Source organism: Neolamprologus brichardi, chromosome 15 (genome assembly GCF_056152115.1).
Source record: "Neolamprologus brichardi isolate AB-2024 chromosome 15, ASM5615211v1, whole genome shotgun sequence".
NCBI classification, from domain to species: domain Eukaryota; kingdom Metazoa; phylum Chordata; class Actinopteri; order Cichliformes; family Cichlidae; genus Neolamprologus; species Neolamprologus brichardi.
The window spans coordinates 6,513,378-6,531,598 of NC_142118.1; the positions used below are offsets into that span (position 1 = coordinate 6,513,378).

At 38.1% G+C, this 18,221-nt stretch overlaps 1 protein-coding gene across 1 annotated transcript; it reads right to left on the reverse strand.

The window, feature by feature from the left end:
- Positions 1-4,005: 4,005 nt before the first annotated feature.
- LOC148098385 (monocyte chemotactic protein 1B-like) lies at positions 4,006-5,085 on the reverse strand. Its single transcript, XM_087851977.1, has 3 exons — positions 4,947-5,085; positions 4,447-4,558; positions 4,006-4,328 (listed from the first exon to the last, which is right to left on the reverse strand). Exons 1-3 carry the CDS (start codon positions 5,017-5,019, stop codon positions 4,217-4,219), a joined length of 297 nt encoding a protein of 98 aa, XP_087708103.1. The 5' UTR covers positions 5,020-5,085; the 3' UTR covers positions 4,006-4,216.
- Between the last annotated feature and the right edge of the window lie 13,136 nt (positions 5,086-18,221).

An 18,221-nucleotide genomic window follows, 5' to 3' on the forward strand; every position in this document is an offset into this window, starting at 1 on the left:
CAGGAACGTGCTGCAAAGATAGGCACACTGTGTTCAGCCCAAGGTTACCATTTTATGACTGTCATACCTCAGTGCGAGTTAGACTGCACTATTTTGTGCACAGAAGGTCGGGAAACATTCTGATGAAGTCTTGGAGACAAAATAGTGAGTGACCTTTGACCTCAAACAACATTTCATTCAAAAAACCCACAGATTCCATATAAAAATCAGGTGGACCTGCAGTAAAACATACCCTTCTTGATTCATGGTTTATTTAAAACTACATGGAGCCATAATTTACAAAACGAACATGTGTTTTACTTAGGAACTTGAAACTAGCCGCTATGAACATAAACACATCTGGAAAGCATTTACTGGGGTAGCAAATCAAGTGAACAGTAGGCTTATTTTACCATGAACACTGAGGAGTTGCCTCCTGCTGGCCTTCAGAAATAATGCAGGTTTAAGACACTTCACGAGTGTCTCACTCAGCACAAACTCAAGCCTTCTTGAAGTTATAACTTTAAATACTTTATTCTAGTGTTCACAGATACGTTGTTGTAATGATTGATCGGTTGTTTGAGTTATTGTTGCTTTCCTTTCAGCTGGAGTCTGGCCACTTTCCTCTGCTGCTCACTGGATATTTTTGGATTATTATCAATAAATCATAGAGATGGTTGTGCGGGAAAATCCCAGTAGATCAGAAGCTTCTGAAATACTCACGCCAGATGAGAAACAGCAATGTTGCATTCATTAACTTAAATCATCTACATGTCTAAATGCATCGACTTTCTGCTAAGTGATTGGCTGATTACAAAACCAATTGGAAAAAGTTGGGACACTGAAATGCAAGTGAAAACAGAATATAATATTAGTCATATTAAGTCATATTAAAAACAAACAGTGGGAGGAGCATTATTTAACTACATAGGGCAACTGGCAACAGGTCAGTAACATGACTGGGTATAAAAAGGGCATCTTAGAGAGGCAGAGTTTCTGAGAAGTAAAGATGGGATGAAATTTGATGAATTTCTCAAAATAAAATTGCAAAGAGTAAATATCTTCAAAGATTTGGAGGATCTGGTGAAATCTCCGTGTGCAAAGAACAAGATCAAAAATCAATACTGAATGGCCGTGAACTGCAGGTGGCGCTGCATTAAACACAGACATGATTCTGTCATGGAAATCAGTGCATGGGCTCTCTGTCTGTGAACACAGTTCACTGTGCCTTCCACAAGTGGAGGTTATTTATCTAAATTTCAGGAGCGAGACCACACCTCGCACACTCTTCTTCCAGTTTTCTGTCTGTATATGTTTCCTGCACTCAGTGTTGGGAAGGTTACTTTTAAAATGTATTCCATTACAGATTACAGAATACATGCCCCAAAATGTATTCTGTAACGTATTCCGTTACGTTACTCAATGAGAGTAACGTATTCTGAATACTTTGGATTACTTAATATATTATCATGCTGTTTACAACTACATGAATGTACTATTGCTGTGATTTATTACTATTACTGAAGGTCCGCGGCTCCGAACCCGTAGTGAAGGGACCTCTGGCTAATACGGCGGGTTCCGTGTTGGGCTCGTAGCCGAAAACTAGCTTTACTTTGTTGTCTGGGTCAACTTTGCGAGCGAGAGACAGTGAGAGGCGTTGAAAGGCTGCTCCAACGGAACTTATTGTTTCGGAGGAAAACACGAACACAGCGTACAGTCGAGTCTTAATAGCAACTTACAACTGGGCTGGTCAGGCACTCTTCTTGGCTGCAGTGGTTATTATTATATTTACATGCTTCCAGCTCCCGTTTTTGCTCGATGACAGCTCGTACTTTTCCTTTTTCTCCCTCCCTCGCTCACAGACACATAACATGTATGGCAGTCCATTCTCCCTGCAGCACGGACTACACTGCCCATGATGCTACATTCTTTAGGGCTATACCTGTAGCATTCTGCCTATTAGCTTAGCACAACGACAACAGGCGCTCTCTCACCCAGGGAACACGCAGAGAGAGAGCGTCACCCTGTAACCATGGCAACCGTAACGCTGCCACCTGGAACAACAGAACGTAGCTGTCAAACAAAACCCAAACAGGCCTGACCCGCGACAATATGAAACAGGAAAGTACCGCCGTGTATTCCATTTATTTCAACAAAGTAACTGTATTCTAAATACCACCTTTTTAAACGGTAACTGTAACGGAATACAGTTACTCATATTTTGTATTTTAAATACGTAACGGCGGTACATGTATTCCGTTACTCCCCAACACTGCCTGCACTACAACCCATTGTTCTCATTTGCGTCTCCCAGACACACCTCCTCCTTTTAATGCATTTCCTTCTCATTAGTACGTGGGGATCCACCTGCCAGTCCCCTCTGAGGCCTTCCCCAGACCACAGCATCAGTTCACTGATGTTACAGGTTGTTGTGGAAAGAAGGGGATGCTGCACAGACATGACCCAGGCCCAACTTTTTGACATGTGTTGTTGGCATCAAGGTACAAAATAAACCACTTTTTCAGTTTATAATAATATGATTATAATTATTATCCATCCATCCATTCGTTCATTCTCTGCCGCTTATCCTTTTCAGGGTTTTCATTAAAACTTTAGAGAGCCTCCAAGGTTTTCTGCAACTGGAGGTTATAGATTTGCAGTTTGGGCTAGCGAGCAGGTAAATAATTAAAGTGCGCCATGCTGATAAATATCAGCCATTTTTCTGTGCTGTAACTTTGCATTTTCCTGATGTCTGGTACTTTAACTCTAATTTCACTTGTGTAAAATTCACCACTGATGATTGCAGAACTTGAGGCTGTCTACTTCTTGCCCTACTTTCTACAGGTAGGTCAAGCTGACAGACCTGCTTCATGCAAATTTGACAGGGCATCTCCATAACTCCCTCCTTGGCCCCTTGAATGAGGATTTTATTACCATGACAAAAGCCATGTGCGGCGTGGTTTAAATATAGCACTGATTAACAAAGCTGTTCAGCCATTTATCCCCTAATACGCTGAGCTCTTGTGCTGCCGATTCATTAGTTTGGTGTTTTGAAAACCATCATCGCAATTGCGAAGAAGGAGCACTCGAGCTGGCCCGCGTCCCTTCTGTTTGTCCCTTATTAATATGTAAAATTATTCAGCAAGGTCCTTCAAAATCTAATCACGCCATCTCTCCTGACGGGTCACCTGTGGCGTCAATAAGGCGCGCGTTGTGAGCTTTTATGGAGCAATCAGATTGTACGCTCAGAAGGCTGTGCGCACTCATGTGAAGAAACATAAGGGCATGAAAATAAAAATCTAGGTCTGAAACTATTTAAGGAAAATCTGGCCGGTGATGTCACTGCGCTGATGTCATCTGAGGCGTCATTCTGGGGCAAAGGGAGAATTTCAGGTCATCTTGTTTTGAAAAATTACAGAGATTTGACAGAAAAGTAAGACCGTTTTGCTTTAGTTTGTAGCTGCCCAGTGTTGCTGTTGTTGTTATTGTTTTTTAAATATCTTCGTATTGAATCGTCTTTCATTTCAGTGTGAATTAACGATAGAAACCTCTGCAAAAGCTTGTAGCTGATGCAATACTCATAAGACAGATGAGATTAAACAATTCGTTGTTTGCCACAGTTCATTTAGAGAAGGAGAAATCCAGTAGCGGTTATGAAAGGTTTTTAGCCTTGCCAAAGAAATAAAATAGAGAATAGAGCGACATCTGCTGGCCACAGAGATACATCACAGCCAGAAATAATATCTTATTTACAAGATTAAAGGAAAGGGTTAAAAGAAAGTTTGTAAAAATAGCAATGACCATAATAATTCTGAAGAAATCTAATTGACTTTTTTTTTTTACTGTGTGCATTTAGTTTTATTCTTTGTGGTTCTTTTTTCTTTTCTTTTCCTTTTTAAAATTTCCTGTGGCTTCATCAACCAGAAACCACATCACACTTTGATGCTTCGCTTTTACTGGAGGCAATGCAGTGTGTATTAACCCAGCAAATGCAGGATTTCATTCTTTCATTCTGATTTCACAATAAAAGCAAACAAAAACAAGCTGTAGAATAAATTTCATTTTATTTTTTTATTTTTTTTATTTTGCATTTTCAGTATATGTTTTGCTCTACAATAGCTTATACACAGACAAAGACAAGAAAATCAATCTGAAGATTTGATGGTTTGAAAATAGATTCATACACCAAGAGATCTGCTTGGTTATACTGTTATTAAAATGTTCATTTCACACTCGGTTATGCTGATCTTGGGGTGGTGGCATTCTTCGACTGGATGGATTCAATGATTTTCTTTACCCACTGCATGGTTGGATCAGCACAGACTTGTTTATTAGCCACTGTCTTTAAGCTAAAACAGAGACAAAAAAATTAATGATACTGACAACTTGTATATTTTTTAAAATATATATATGTAAGCATACTAGATATATACTAGTCAGCTTATTTTGAACTCTGGAGTCACTTACAGCACGCCTTCCATTGCACATCGTTTGTCTGTGTGTTCGAAGCTCGTCACTCTTTTGGCTGGAAGACGTACTTGGAGGAACGAAAAGCAGCATTTTTCTGGACCGAAGGTGCCTGAAAACATTATAGAGATATAAAGAACTATTAAAAGAAATCCAAGTGGAAAATTATGTTATTATATCACTGTAAAATTGTTTTTACAGTTGGCTGTTTTGTGTGTCTGTGAACTTTTCAAAATCACAGGACTTTGATTGTTGCAGTAATGTCGTGTTAAAAGGCCTCAGTTCAGTTTGTCTGTATTTTTAAGAATAACGATGTCTTTCATTTTAGCTTTTGTTCATCTAAGACTTCTTTTTTAAATCGGTTCCTTTTTTGGCCTTTCAGCAAACACGATCACGCTTAATTAAAAAGTTCAAATGACCAAATTTTGACTTTTGAAAGACAGAAAAGGAGAAGCAATTTTCCCTTTACGAGAAAAATAAGTAGCATGCAGTCAGCTTACTGTCAGACGTAACGAGAGACGACAAAAGAACGATGCAGGCCATCAGAATGACGGGGTTCTTCATCATCATCATCTTCTTCTTTGGTGTTGTTGTCCTGCTTGTTTGTTTGTCTCTTCGGCCTGCTTGCTCGCCTGCACAGCTCGGTGTCTGTCTTCTTTCACACAGCCCCTCTCCCTTTTATTAAGCTGATGTCATATGCATGTGTGCGCGTGTGCACATACGTGCATGCGTCTCTGTGCAGAACATGTACAAGGTAGCAGAACAAGTTCCATTACAAAAATATATGAGTTGCAACTCCCCAACATGCAAACAAAGTGCGGTTCTGTGGTCAGCAGGGGAAAGAAGAATCGGGGGAGGAGGGCAAATGATGCTGCGGTTGAAACTTGTTTCTCTGAAATTGAAAACACAACTTCTCCACCTGAGTCACCTAATGTTGCTGTATGTGTACTTGAGCATATGCATAATTGTGCATTCTGCAGATGCATTGCGGTTTTAAGCTTGTCTCATTGTTACAAGATAAGATAAGATGAGTTAAAATAAAATAAGATAAAATTACACATATTTGAGTATAAATGTGTCAGGAAAAAATGTCTTAAATAAGTTGTTTCCCAGCCTGATCAAATTTCTGGTGTATTTTTTAAGAGTGTCTCTCTTTCAAACTAAAAAAAAAAAAAATCAGGTTTTGCATCCACAACCTGTCTGCCAGCGGCTTTGTAGCTTTTCTGACCGTAGTTACATCTATTAGAAAGCCTTTTTCTGGCTTATTCACAGCATTTATGACTAAACTGATGCTAATGCAAACTCTTGCTTTGAAATCCAAACACCGGCAGCACTTTATAATAATGTCACACTATTGAGCATTACTACAGTATTAGTAAGTGGTTAATTCATCATTTATAAAGCATTACTCCACTTAGCATGCGATTTATAAATATAGATATATTATTATGAGTATGATTATGACTAAGATTGTGATTATTACTAGCAGTGATGTAGTAATAGTGATAGCTGTACATGGTGTAACCCTTACAAATGGATAAACATATCTGTATTCATAACTGCCACACTAAGGAGAAGTAATTAAGCACTTACTAACAGCTTACTAATATCTTACTAATACTTAATAGTGTGACATTATTATAAAACGGCACCGGATATAAACACTGTTAGGGTGGAGATGAGTGCTGTGGGATTGAAAGGTATGCACGAGAATGGGTTTGTGATTCTAAAATGTTCCGGTTTTTGTACTCGTATCCTGTTCTTAGAAGTTGTTGATGTGTTTTAAAGGTTTTTCAGAGATAACAGGAAACGATGGGATACATATGTTGTAGTTCCTGGTGCCCACTTTACTAACCTGTAAACCACAGGAAGTCCACTGCTCTCTACTGAGATAGCAGCACAGTTTAGGCAATAAATAGCCACCGAAACTCCAAAGTAGGTCAATATCAAACAGCTGCTATGACACACGAGACAAGATCATAATGGAGGTGGTTTTAATGTGTGAAGGAAATTTTAATATCAGTCCAGCATCAGCAAATCACATCTCTGCCAAGTCATATTACTAATTGATTTCTATCTCAATATTTGGTGATCACATGCTGATGTCATCGGTGTGTCTGAGCTGTTTGCACAATAAAAATGTGGTTTGGGGTTTGTATTTGTACAATATGTTTAGATACTTTGTTTCTTTCAGTATGTATAGATAAAGATAAAATATTGAGAGGGAAAATCTGAATATATTTAGTATAATTTTAATGAGTTGGGTATGGAAACAAATTTTAAAAAAAGGAAAAAAGAAAAAGAAAACCCCCCATGAGGCTGACTTCAGCAGAACTGCACCCTACGCTAGCTCGAACTGAAACCTGTGGTTTGAAACAGGCAGGAGTGCATTTTAATATAAATGCATACATGTGCATGTGTGAAAACCAGTAGAGTAACACATCTGCTTCGACAATAGAATTTCACTTATTTGTAACCACCACGGGGGAAATTTTACTGTCATGTATCTAGTCACTGGATCAAAGTTAGAAGGCCTCAAGAGGGTTTATTGTAGATGTACATATAAAGCTTGTGACCAGTAAAAATACAAGACATAAATATAAAATGGCTTTAGATGATGTCCTGTTGTTGTAGACGAAATACAGTCATAAACATTTCAGACTTTTAATTTCAGTCTTTGACGACTCAGGAACGACTCAAAGTCTAGTTTCTATTTTTTTGGTGACGGTGCAGAAAGGTTTTGTTCCTCAGGAAAGAACCGAAAACCTGCACAAGACATGACATGACATGATATTCGAGACCAGCGAGGTTTTAACGGAAAGTCTGAAGCGGAAAGCCCGCTTGCAGATTGGATTGAAGAGGCGGGACTTGCCAACACCACAGGTAAGAAAATGAACACCACAGGTTGTGCTACCTTAACCTCGGAGTTTTCCCCTATGATTTGGTCACAGGAAAAGTCTCCCTGTTCAAAGTTCACCAGAGAACAGATTTAAGTGATTTAGCCGATTCAAAGTTAAAGTGTGTGACATGATGTAACGTAACGGCATTAACTTATCACCTCGTTAGGCATCTTTTAAGTTCTGTATGACAAATTTAAAGCAAACTCAGGTTGTGTCTTATTCTGATGTTTGTAAAAGTCACCTTTTTTCTATATCTAGCATTGAAATTTCAGCTAGATTACCTAAAAACTACCACATTTCATGAACATGATGGATGGTACACTATAAACAAATAGATTTTATGAATTTTGATAGAGTGCTACATTGCTTTTATTTTAAAACTGAAAAAAAGGTGTCAGTCTTGCAAGATGAATCCACTCTCTAGGGGATAAACAAAGAAAAGAAGAGGTTTAATGGAAGGGTCGCAAAGAGTAATGCATGGATACTTATAGGAAAAGAAGAGGAATGATTGATCACAACCCAGACATGAAAAAAGATGCTAAATGGGTAAAAGCAGAGTGAAGCAAAGCCAGTGGTTTTCTGCTGAGAAAGAAGAATGTAGTAAATGACAAACACAGGGACAGATGCAGGAAATCACAACATGAGTAAGGTGCTGAGTCGCCATATTTCAGCATTTTGACAGCGATGTCAAACATCCTGCTCTGAATTATCTGTGGGTTCTCAGTTGGCCTGAGATACAAATTATTTTCAGAGAAGCAAACCACCAAACGACACACACCAAATCCAGTCTTTACCACTACATTGCTGTATTATACACCAGCGACACACCAGGACTTAAAAACAATCCAGGACTCCTTTAGCTTCATTCAAACTGGAACATTTTTTTTTTTTATCCAAACGAAAGCGATTGCTTAAAAAAAATTATCTGTATTAAAAAATGTAATAAAAAAAAAAAACAAAAACAGATGAATGTGTAGTTTCATTGTTGGTTGTGGGGGTTTTTACCTTACATTATAACTTGGCTTCAGGCAACTGCTGTTGTGATTTGACATTATATAAATAAAACTGGATTGAATTAAATATATAAACCTATCTTAAAAATAAGATGTGTTGCTGACCATTAGGTGGCAGTGGGGATATGTAGAGAGGTGTTTTTTCTTTGCTCTTTGACATTTTTACGCCGCTCACAGTGCTGTCCAAAAGTCCGGATCCACCCCTCATTTCTTTATACTTTCCTTCCAAGAAGCCAAACTTTCTATTGCTCAAGTGCTCTTGGGCAACAGTTCTTCAGGTTTTCTGAAAGCCTTTCAAAGTTTGTCTTTGGGCATTGGCTAATTTTTCACTCATTTCCAGTCCAGTCCCTCCAACTAAAGACTGACCTGTAAATCATTCAAACATCAAAACAGCAACAAACTGAAGCGATGTTGTGTCTGCACATAACAGATAACTTATCAAAGAACCAATTTTACATTGTATTTGTTAGTAGTAGCAAAATATAAAGAAACAAGTCTTGATAAATAATTATCAGGCAGGTAAGGAAATCCCTGAAATTTGATTTTGTTGATCTGGATGTCGTGTTTTAAGTGGGAGAAACATTTTGGCACTAACCCGACTTCTTCACTGTTAACTGACTCCACGTTTCCCAACCTTATAAAAGGCACAATGACTGAAACTAGCACTACTGACTAACAATGGTATTTATCTTAAAAATAAATACAAGACCGTATTTACTTTTAAGGGTATTTTGTATAATTTCATTTTTTTTCTTTTTTAAAGGTACTTTAAGAAATGTTTAGTGCAGTAAAAAAAAGTTCTGTTATTTACATTATTGAAAGTCATTTTAATACACTTGTCATAATTTGATGTAATGTTATTATTTTTTGTACAATATATTTTTTTCTATGTGGATCTAGTATATTTGTAGAATTCATTTAGTTGTTTAGTAAAACAAACAATGACAATTTAAAAAAAATAGTGTTTTTTTAAACAGAAAATAAATGTATTCAGAAAAGTTGTACATTTATTCAAATTGTTATGTCTATAAACAGTTATAACCTGTTACTGTAATGTAATACAAATAAAAGTTTGAAAAATAAAGTAATGAAAATTTAATGAAAATGAGAACTTATTTGACCCTGAAGAAGAGGTCAGAGGTGCAAAGTAATATATCTAGATATTTTAAATTTTTATGCCGTACTTTCAATGTAACTTATAAGGACTTTCAACCAATAAGTCATTAAGCTGGTTTTAATGACCTCAATGGATGTAATCCAAATTTAATGGCTTGTTAACATGACCTCATTCTACACCTCTACAAAAGTTTCATAAGAATTAATTCAAGATTTTTTGTGAGCTATCGTGTTTACAAATAGAAAGAATGACACACATGAGCCCAGTCAAGAAGAGAAAATCTTTAATGAGGGCTGGCTCAAGTCGTGTGCACAGTACTGTACATTTTTGTTTCTGCATTTGTATTTTTATTGTATTTGGAAGAAGCAGATCTAACAGGTACGATGGAGCTTCTGTCAGTACTTTAGCAACTGGTCTGCTAAAAGTTCAGTCATTCAAAATAAATGGAAAATGGTAAAAGGCCTGTATTTGTATAGCGCTTTACTAGTCCCTAAGGACCCCAAAGTGCTTTACACATCCAGTCATCCACACATTCACACACACATTCATACACTGGTGATGGCAGCTACATTGTAGCCACAGCCACCCTGGGGCGCACTGACAGAGGCGAGGCTGCCGGACACTGGCGCCACCGGGCCCTCTGACCACCACCATGCTGTAATTTTATTACAAACTACTGTATGATTGCCCAGTGCACATCCTGTCTCTCTGTTAAGGAAGAAAACATTTAACAATCAGCATACACCCTCTCCTCTCTGCACATCCTCTCCTCTCGTCACGGTGATCTTTGACCGCTTCAGATAACGGATGCTCATTCATCAAAGGATACGGCGTTCCCTCAGCGTAGTGGTGCTCCATGACAACGAGTCTGCCTACAGGAAGAAAAAGAAATCCCACTCTGCTATACACTCAGACATCAAACCCACCATGAGACAATTAAAGGATAAATCAGAACTACAGTGGAGCGGCGGGGACGGTTGGTGGGAAGTGACTCTGAGGTAAATTTAGGCCTAAGCAGTGCAAGGAGACACCTCCGTGGATCTAAAGATGGCAAGGATTTTATTTTTATCGCATTACTTAACATGTAAAAACAGTCGGCCAATGCGACTCTCACACAGTAAGTTATGTTTAGAATAACTGCCTGTAAAAGTAGCTGAATCAGAAACATCTGTAGGGAGCTGTGTATATCTGCCTTTAGATGATGTGTTTGAGTTTGTGGGAATACTGAAACATTACTGCAATACTGATGATTAGCTGCGGTCCACGCCTGAATAAATAAGACCTGCTGTCAGCAGTTGAGTCAGTCTGGTGCCTGCTGTCTCTGAAAAACATAACGTTCCCTGATATCATATCAGAGGATTCCTCATTCTGACATCTCTTATGTAACTCTGACCAAACCTTTGTTTCCACAGACAGTTTGGGTGGACACGCATCTGAAAGAAGATCTCCATACAGAGAGACAGATTTAGCCACATCAATGAATTTATTACATACTTGCCATCATATTTAGCTCGTATTTGACCACCAGAGGCATTATGATTATTAATGTCAAAGCTAAAAATGGTTTGTCCTGCTTCGCATCAGATCAAGAAGACTTTAGTCGCACCTTGGCATTTCTATCTAAGATTCTCACAGAGAAACTTCCTGGAAGTGATTTGTTCGGGGCTGGAAATCCTGGGAAAGTTAAAAGAATGTGAAACTGATAACTAACTGATAGCTGTGCCCAAGGACACTTCAACATACAGACCAGATGAGCCTGGCACTGAACCGCTGTTTGTCCACAGGAACACAAGGGCCATAGGATTCTGAGGTCAAAGGTCAGACTTGTTCGTGAAGAGATTTTTTGGGAAAAAAAGGCATGCGTGTGGTTGTTTTCACAGGATGTCCACCCCGTCCTTGGCTTCAGTTTTAAGCCAGGGGGGAGTTCAAGGAATGGTCACCAGGATTTGGGATTATACTCTACACATACTCACACACATACAGTCATATATGCATACATGCATGCATATAACACTGAGGCTGCGTCCACACTACCCCGGATACATTTGAAAACGGCGTTTTTGTCTGAAAACGCTCCGCGTCCACGCTAGTGTTTTCAGTCGTTTTCACAGGGTTGTGCGTCCACATTGAAACGGCTGAAATCGCTTACGTTCCAGTACTGCGCATGCGTGAAACGCAAGACGATTCGACCTGCCTCATTTCTGTCTGTCGTTTGTTTACTTTCCGGCTCTTTGAAACGTCGTGGCAAAATGTCGAGGAAAAGCACAGAGTTTTTTTTTTTAAATGGACTAACAATGAGGTGGAGTTGTTGCTGCCAGTAACACAAAAGTACAAAGTTGCAAAAGCAAGTGAGAATTAAAGAATTTGAAGAAAAGCTATCGGGAGCATGTACAGACTGATATTAATCTTTAGTAGGGCTGTGTGATGCCCTCAGCTATTTTAGTTTAATTGGTCAATTGACTGCATCACATGACTAAAATGTGTCATCGTTTTCGAAAAGGCTCGTTTTCGCTGTCCACACTGCGACGCGAAAACGGCGGTTTCAAATGTATCTGCTTTGGAGAGCGTTTTCAAAACGCTGCGTTTTACTTGACCGAAAACGCCGTCTCAGTGTGGACAGAAGGCCAAAACGGAGAGAAAAAGATGCATTTTCAAACGAAAATGTGGACATGGCCTAACACTCACACACCAACTGTCATGTGACGGACAAACATGACATCAAATCATTTAAAGTGTTGAGCATTGTCTGTATTTTTTATACTTCGCTTAAAGCCATTCAGAGACTTTGGTGCATCCTTATCTTTATGTGAGAGAAAGGCACTGAATGCGGGCAGTACATATGTCTAACTCTGTGATCACTACTTTAAATTCACTACCTGAAATACACACGGCTTAAAAACAAGATTTCCTGTATTAATTAAATGAATTTAAATAAAATACTCTCAGCAATAACAAAAACGAAGTTGAACGGTTGTGTTCTGTTTTGCTGTCGTCCTTTGCTTCTCACACTTTGTGTCCATGGACACTGAACGCAATTAGCAGCCGGGTGTCACCACTCGACCGACCCGGTGACTGCTACACCCTCTGCCACACTCACACTGCATGACTCACAAGTGGATGTGCCAACTAAAAAGGGTTGGAGAGATACAGTGGGAGATCCCTGGTGCGGTCCTTTTTATAGAAAGGTGACCTATCAAAGAATTGAAGGAAAAACCCGAAGCCCTGAACCCTAAGGGATCTGGTGATTTGTTGGTTTGGTTCACTTACAGGGAAAGGTGATGAAAGATTTCTGTTTTGGTCTCTTCCAAGGCCTCCATCTGACCATATGGGAAACAATGACCTACGTGTTAGAGAGCGCTCTAACATGAGTCTCAGAGACTCATTGTTAAGCAGCACCGATGCTTCCTGAGACACTTTAGTTTGTAAATTAGCATTGTTTGCCAGTGGAAACAGTGACACATCATGTCCCTGTCACAGCACTATAGTGACTCCTATTGGCTGGTCAAAGAGATGATGAATATAGAGGTGTGAACTTTCCACAAGTTGCGTCCTCATGGTGAATCTCATGCTTGGCAGATGAAAAGAAGCAGCTACCATGAGTATGTGTCATACAGCCAGGACATGCCTGTTTCCAGACCAGCTCAGATCAGGAGTGAGAGGATACGCAAACCTTCAGAAACGAGGAGCACTTGGCCTCTGACCTCAAGAGTCGTAGGTAGCGTTTTAAAATAAGATCATTCAGAGATGAACATGGAGAACACAGGCCATTTTATTAGGTACACCTTACCAGCACTAGTTTGGACCTCCTTTTGCATTCAGAGCTGTCTTAATTATTCACATACTGACATGATAGCATCACACAGTTGCTGCAGATTTGCTGCACATCCATGATGTAAATCTCCCGTTCCACCTCATCCCAAAGGTGTCATGTTCAAGAAACCAGCTTGAGATGATGTGATCTTTGTGACATGGCGTGTTATCCTGCTGGAAGCAGCCATCAGAAGACAGGTACTCTGCAGCGCAGTTAGGCCCAAATTGAGCCATGAAAATATCATTACATAAAACCATTACACCGCTACCAATGGCCTGAACCATTGATAGACAGCATTGTATATTTTCCTGACTTATGTTGCCCCTGTTTTGGTGAGCCTATACGCACTGTAGCCTCAGTTTCCTGTTCTTAGCTGACAGGAGTGGCACCTGCTGTAGTCTTTATGTTATGTTATGTTATGTTATGTTATGTTATGTCTTTGTGTTTATGTTATGTTATGTTATGTTATGTCTTTGTGTTTTTGTTACAGTGGGGCAAAAAAGTATTTAGTCAGCCACCGATTGTGCAAGTTCCCCCACTTAAAATGATGACAGAGGTCAGTAATTTGCACCAGAGGTACACTTCAACTGTGAGAGACAGAATGTGGGAAAAAAATCCATGAATTCACATGGTAGGATTTGTAAAGAATTTATTCGTAAATCAGGGTGGAAAATAAGTATTTGGTCAATAACAAAAATACAACTCAATACTTTGTAACATAACCTTTGTTGGCAATAACAGAGGTCAAACGTTTACTATAGGTCTTTACCAGGTTTGCACACACAGTAGCTGGTATTTTGGCCCATTCCTCCATGCAGATCTTCTCAAGAGCAGTGATGTTTTGGGGCTGTCGCCGAGCAACACGGACTTTCAACTCCCGCCACAGATTTTCTATGGGGTTGAGGTCTGGAGACTGGCTAGGCCTCTCCAGGACTTTCAAATGCTTCTTACGGAGCCACTCCTTTGTTGCCCGGGCGGTGTGTTTTGGATCATTGTCATGTTGGAAGACCCAGCCTCGTTTCATCTTCAAAGTTCTCACTGATGGAAGGAGGTTTTGGCTCAAAATCTCACGATACTTGGCCCCATTCATTCTGTCCTTAACACGGATCAGTCGTCCTGTCCCCTTGGCAGAAAAACAGCCCCATAGCATGATGTTTCCACCCCCATGCTTCACAGTAGGTATGGTGTTCTTGGGATGCAACTCAGTATTCTTCTTCCTCCAAACACGACGAGTTGAGTTTATACCAAAAAGTTCTACTTTGGTTTCATCTGACCACATGACATTCTCCCAATCCTCTGCTGTATCATCCATGTGCTCTCTGGCAAACTTCAGACGGGCCTGGACCTGCACTGGCTTCAGCAGCGGAACACGTCTGGCACTGCGGGATTTGATTCCCTGCCGTTGTAGTGTGTTACTGATGGTGACCTTTGTTACTTTGGTCCCAGCTCTCTGCAGGTCATTCACCAGGTCCCCCCGTGTGGTTCTGGGATCTTTGCTCACCGTTCTCATGATCATTTTGACCCCACGGGATGAGATCTTGCGTGGAGCCCCAGATCGAGGGAGATTATCAGTGGTCTTGTATGTCTTCCATTTTCTGATGATTGCTCCCACAGTTGATTTTTTCACACCAAGCTGCTTGCCTATTGTAGATTCACTCTTCCCAGTCTGGTGCAGGTCTACAATTCTTTTCCTGGTGTCCTTCGAAAGCTCTTTGGTCTTGGCCATGGCGGAGTTTGGAGTCTGACTGGTTGAGGCTGTGGACAGGTGTCTTTTATACAGATGATGAGGTCAAACAGGTGCCATTCATACAGGTAATGAGTGGGGGACAGAAAAGCTTCTTACAGAAGACGTTACAGGTCTGTGAGAGCCAGGGATTTTCCTTGTTTGAGGTGACCAAATACTTATTTTCCACCCTGATTTACGAATAAATTCTTTACAAATCCTACCATGTGAATTCATGGATTTTTTTTTCACATTCTGTCTCTCACAGTTGAAGTGTACCTCTGGTGCAAATTACTGACCTCTGTCATCATTTTAAGTGGGGGAACTTGCACAATCGGTGGCTGACTAAATACTTTTTTGCCCCACTGTATGTTATGTTATGTTATGTTATGTCTTTGTGTTTTTGTTATGTTTTATGTTATGTTATGTTATGTTATGTTATGTTATGTCTTTGTGTTTTTGTTATGTTATGTTATGTTATGTTATGTTATGTTATGTTATGTTATGTCTTTGTGTTTTTGTTATGTTATGTTATGTTATGTTATGTCTTTGTGTTTTTGTTATGTTATGTTATGTTATGTCTCTGTGTTTATGTTATGTTGTCTTTGTGTTTATGTTATGTTATGTTATGTCTTTGTGTTTATGTTATGTTATGTTATGTCTTTGTGTTTATGTTTATGTTATGTTATGTCTTTGTGTTTATGTTATGTTATGTCTTTGTGTTTATGTTATGTTATGTCTCTGTGTTTATGTTATGTTATGTCTTTGTGTTTATGTTATGTTATGTTATGTCTTTGTGTTTATGTTATGTTATGTCTTTGTGTTTATGTTATGTTTTATGTTATGTTATGTTATGTTATGTTATGTTATGTTATGTTATGTCTTTGTGTTTTTGTTATGTTATGTTATGTCTCTGTGTTTATGTTATGTTATGTCTCTGTGTTTATGTTATGTTATGTCTTTGTGTTTATGTTATGTTATGTCTTTGTGTTTATGTTATGTTGTCTTTGTGTTTATGTTATGTTATGTCTTTGTGTTTATGTTATGTTATGTCTCTGTGTTTATGTTATGTTGTCTTTGTGTTATGTTATGTTATGTTATGTTATGTTATGTTATGTTATGTTATGTTATGTTATGTTATGTCTTTGTGTTTATGTTATGTTATGTTATGTTATGTCTTTGTGTTTTTGTTATGTTATGTTATGTTATGTTATGTCTTTGTGTTTTTGTTATGTTTTATGTTATGTTATGTTATGTTATGTTATGTCTTTGTGTTTTTGTTATGTTATGTTATGTTATGTTATGTTATGTTATGTTATGTCTTTGTGTTTTTGTTATGTTATGTTATGTTATGTTATGTCTTTGTGTTTTTGTTATGTTATGTTATGTTATGTCTCTGTGTTTATGTTATGTTGTCTTTGTGTTTTTGTTATGTTATGTTATGTCTCTGTGTTTATGTTATGTTATGTCTTTGTGTTTTTGTTATGTTTTATGTTATGTTATGTTATGTTATGTTATGTTATGTTATGTTATGTTATGTTATGTCTTTGTGTTTTTGTTATGTTATGTTATGTCTCTGTGTTTATGTTATGTTATGTCTTTGTGTTTATGTTATGTTATGTTATGTCTTTGTGTTTATGTTATGTTATGTCTTTGTGTTTATGTTATGTTATGTCTTTGTGTTTATGTTATGTTATGTCTCTGTGTTTATGTTATGTTATGTCTTTGTGTTTATGTTATGTTATGTTATGTCTTTGTGTTTATGTTATGTTATGTCTTTGTGTTTATGTTATGTTATGTCTCTGTGTTTATGTTATGTTGTCTTTGTGTTTATGTTATGTTATGTTATGTCTTTGTGTTTATGTTATGTTATGTCTTTGTGTTTATGTTATGTTATGTCTTTGTGTTTTTGTTATGTTTTATGTTATGTTATGTTATGTTATGTTATGTCTTTGTGTTTTTGTTATGTTATGTTATGTCTCTGTGTTTATGTTATGTTATGTCTTTGTGTTTATGTTATGTTATGTCTTTGTGTTTATGTTATGTTGTCTTTGTGTTTATGTTATGTTATGTCTTTGTGTTTATGTTATGTTATGTCTTTGTGTTTATGTTATGTTGTCTTTGTGTTTATGTTATGTTATGTTATGTCTTTGTGTTTATGTTATGTTGTCTTTGTGTTTATGTTATGTTATGTTATGTCTTTGTGTTTATGTTATGTCTTTGTGTTTATGTTATGTCTTTGTTTTATGTTATGTCTTTGTGTTTATGTTATGTTATCCTTTTGCATTATTTAATATTGTATCATCTTTATATTTATTTGATATACTTTGGTTGTATTCAGACTGTATGTGCATACTGTACATGATCCATTTAGTCCTCGGTATTTATTAATAACTTTTTATTCTTGTCTTCATGAGTCAAATTCTTTTAAAGACCATTAGATGTTGGTTAGTAGAGATCACATTAAGGCTGCAATTCTCACGTCACCATCCTCTGTAACATATGAGATAAAGAGCATCACCCCCACCCAACGCTCTTCCGGTTCGCTCGAGTGGATGAAATGAATCCTGATGTACGGCTTCCTCATGCGTGCTTCTCCACCAGACAAACATAGGCATCAATCACGCGCATCCACTGTACTCAAACACAGGCGCATGTTCATACATCACCGCTGACGGATGCGCCATGTTTAGTAGAACAGGGGGATCAGCTCAGAATACGCTGTTCTTTCCTGCTAAAAAGACAAACAATGAACCAAAAACAGAGACAAACACATTTCAGTATGTTTTTGCCATTCTTGGAATTCTGGATTCCTTCTTCCTGCCTGTTTATGTCTATTTCTGGTTTACATCCATCAACCAGTCGTAGTAGTCCACAATTTGCAGGAAAGAGAAAAATAGTGGACTTGAAATAGAGTTATTTATGTTTCTATTCACAAATCTTTGCCTGTCATATGTTATGTGTTTTTCATGATCTAGGGGTGCTTCTCACACACTTAAAATATTCACTAAAAAGATATAGTGTTTGATTTGCATTATTAAACATGAAACATCCCTCTGGGTTCTTAAAGGTGATAAAATGTAAAAAGTTAACGCTTACAAGACTAAGCTACACACATAATGTTAATATGAAAACATATTACGGTAAAGGATCCACGTGTGTGTGTGTGTGTGAGCGCATGAGAAAGAAAGGGAGAGAGTGATGGAGGTCA

What these genes read in the sequence shown, in the direction of transcription:
- LOC148098385 (XM_087851977.1), bottom strand. Translation starts at nt 5,019, where the DNA reads ATGATGATGATGAAGAACCCCGTCATTCTGATGGCCTGCATCGTTCTT. An exon ending in GTCTCTCGTTACGTCTGACA is followed by an intron (nt 4,559 to 4,946) that starts GTAAGCTGACTG and finishes TAATGTTTTCAG; the next exon opens with GCACCTTCGGTCCAGAAAAA. An exon ending in TGTGCAATGGAAGGCGTGCT is followed by an intron (nt 4,329 to 4,446) that starts GTAAGTGACTCC and finishes TCTCTGTTTTAG; the next exon opens with CTTAAAGACAGTGGCTAATA.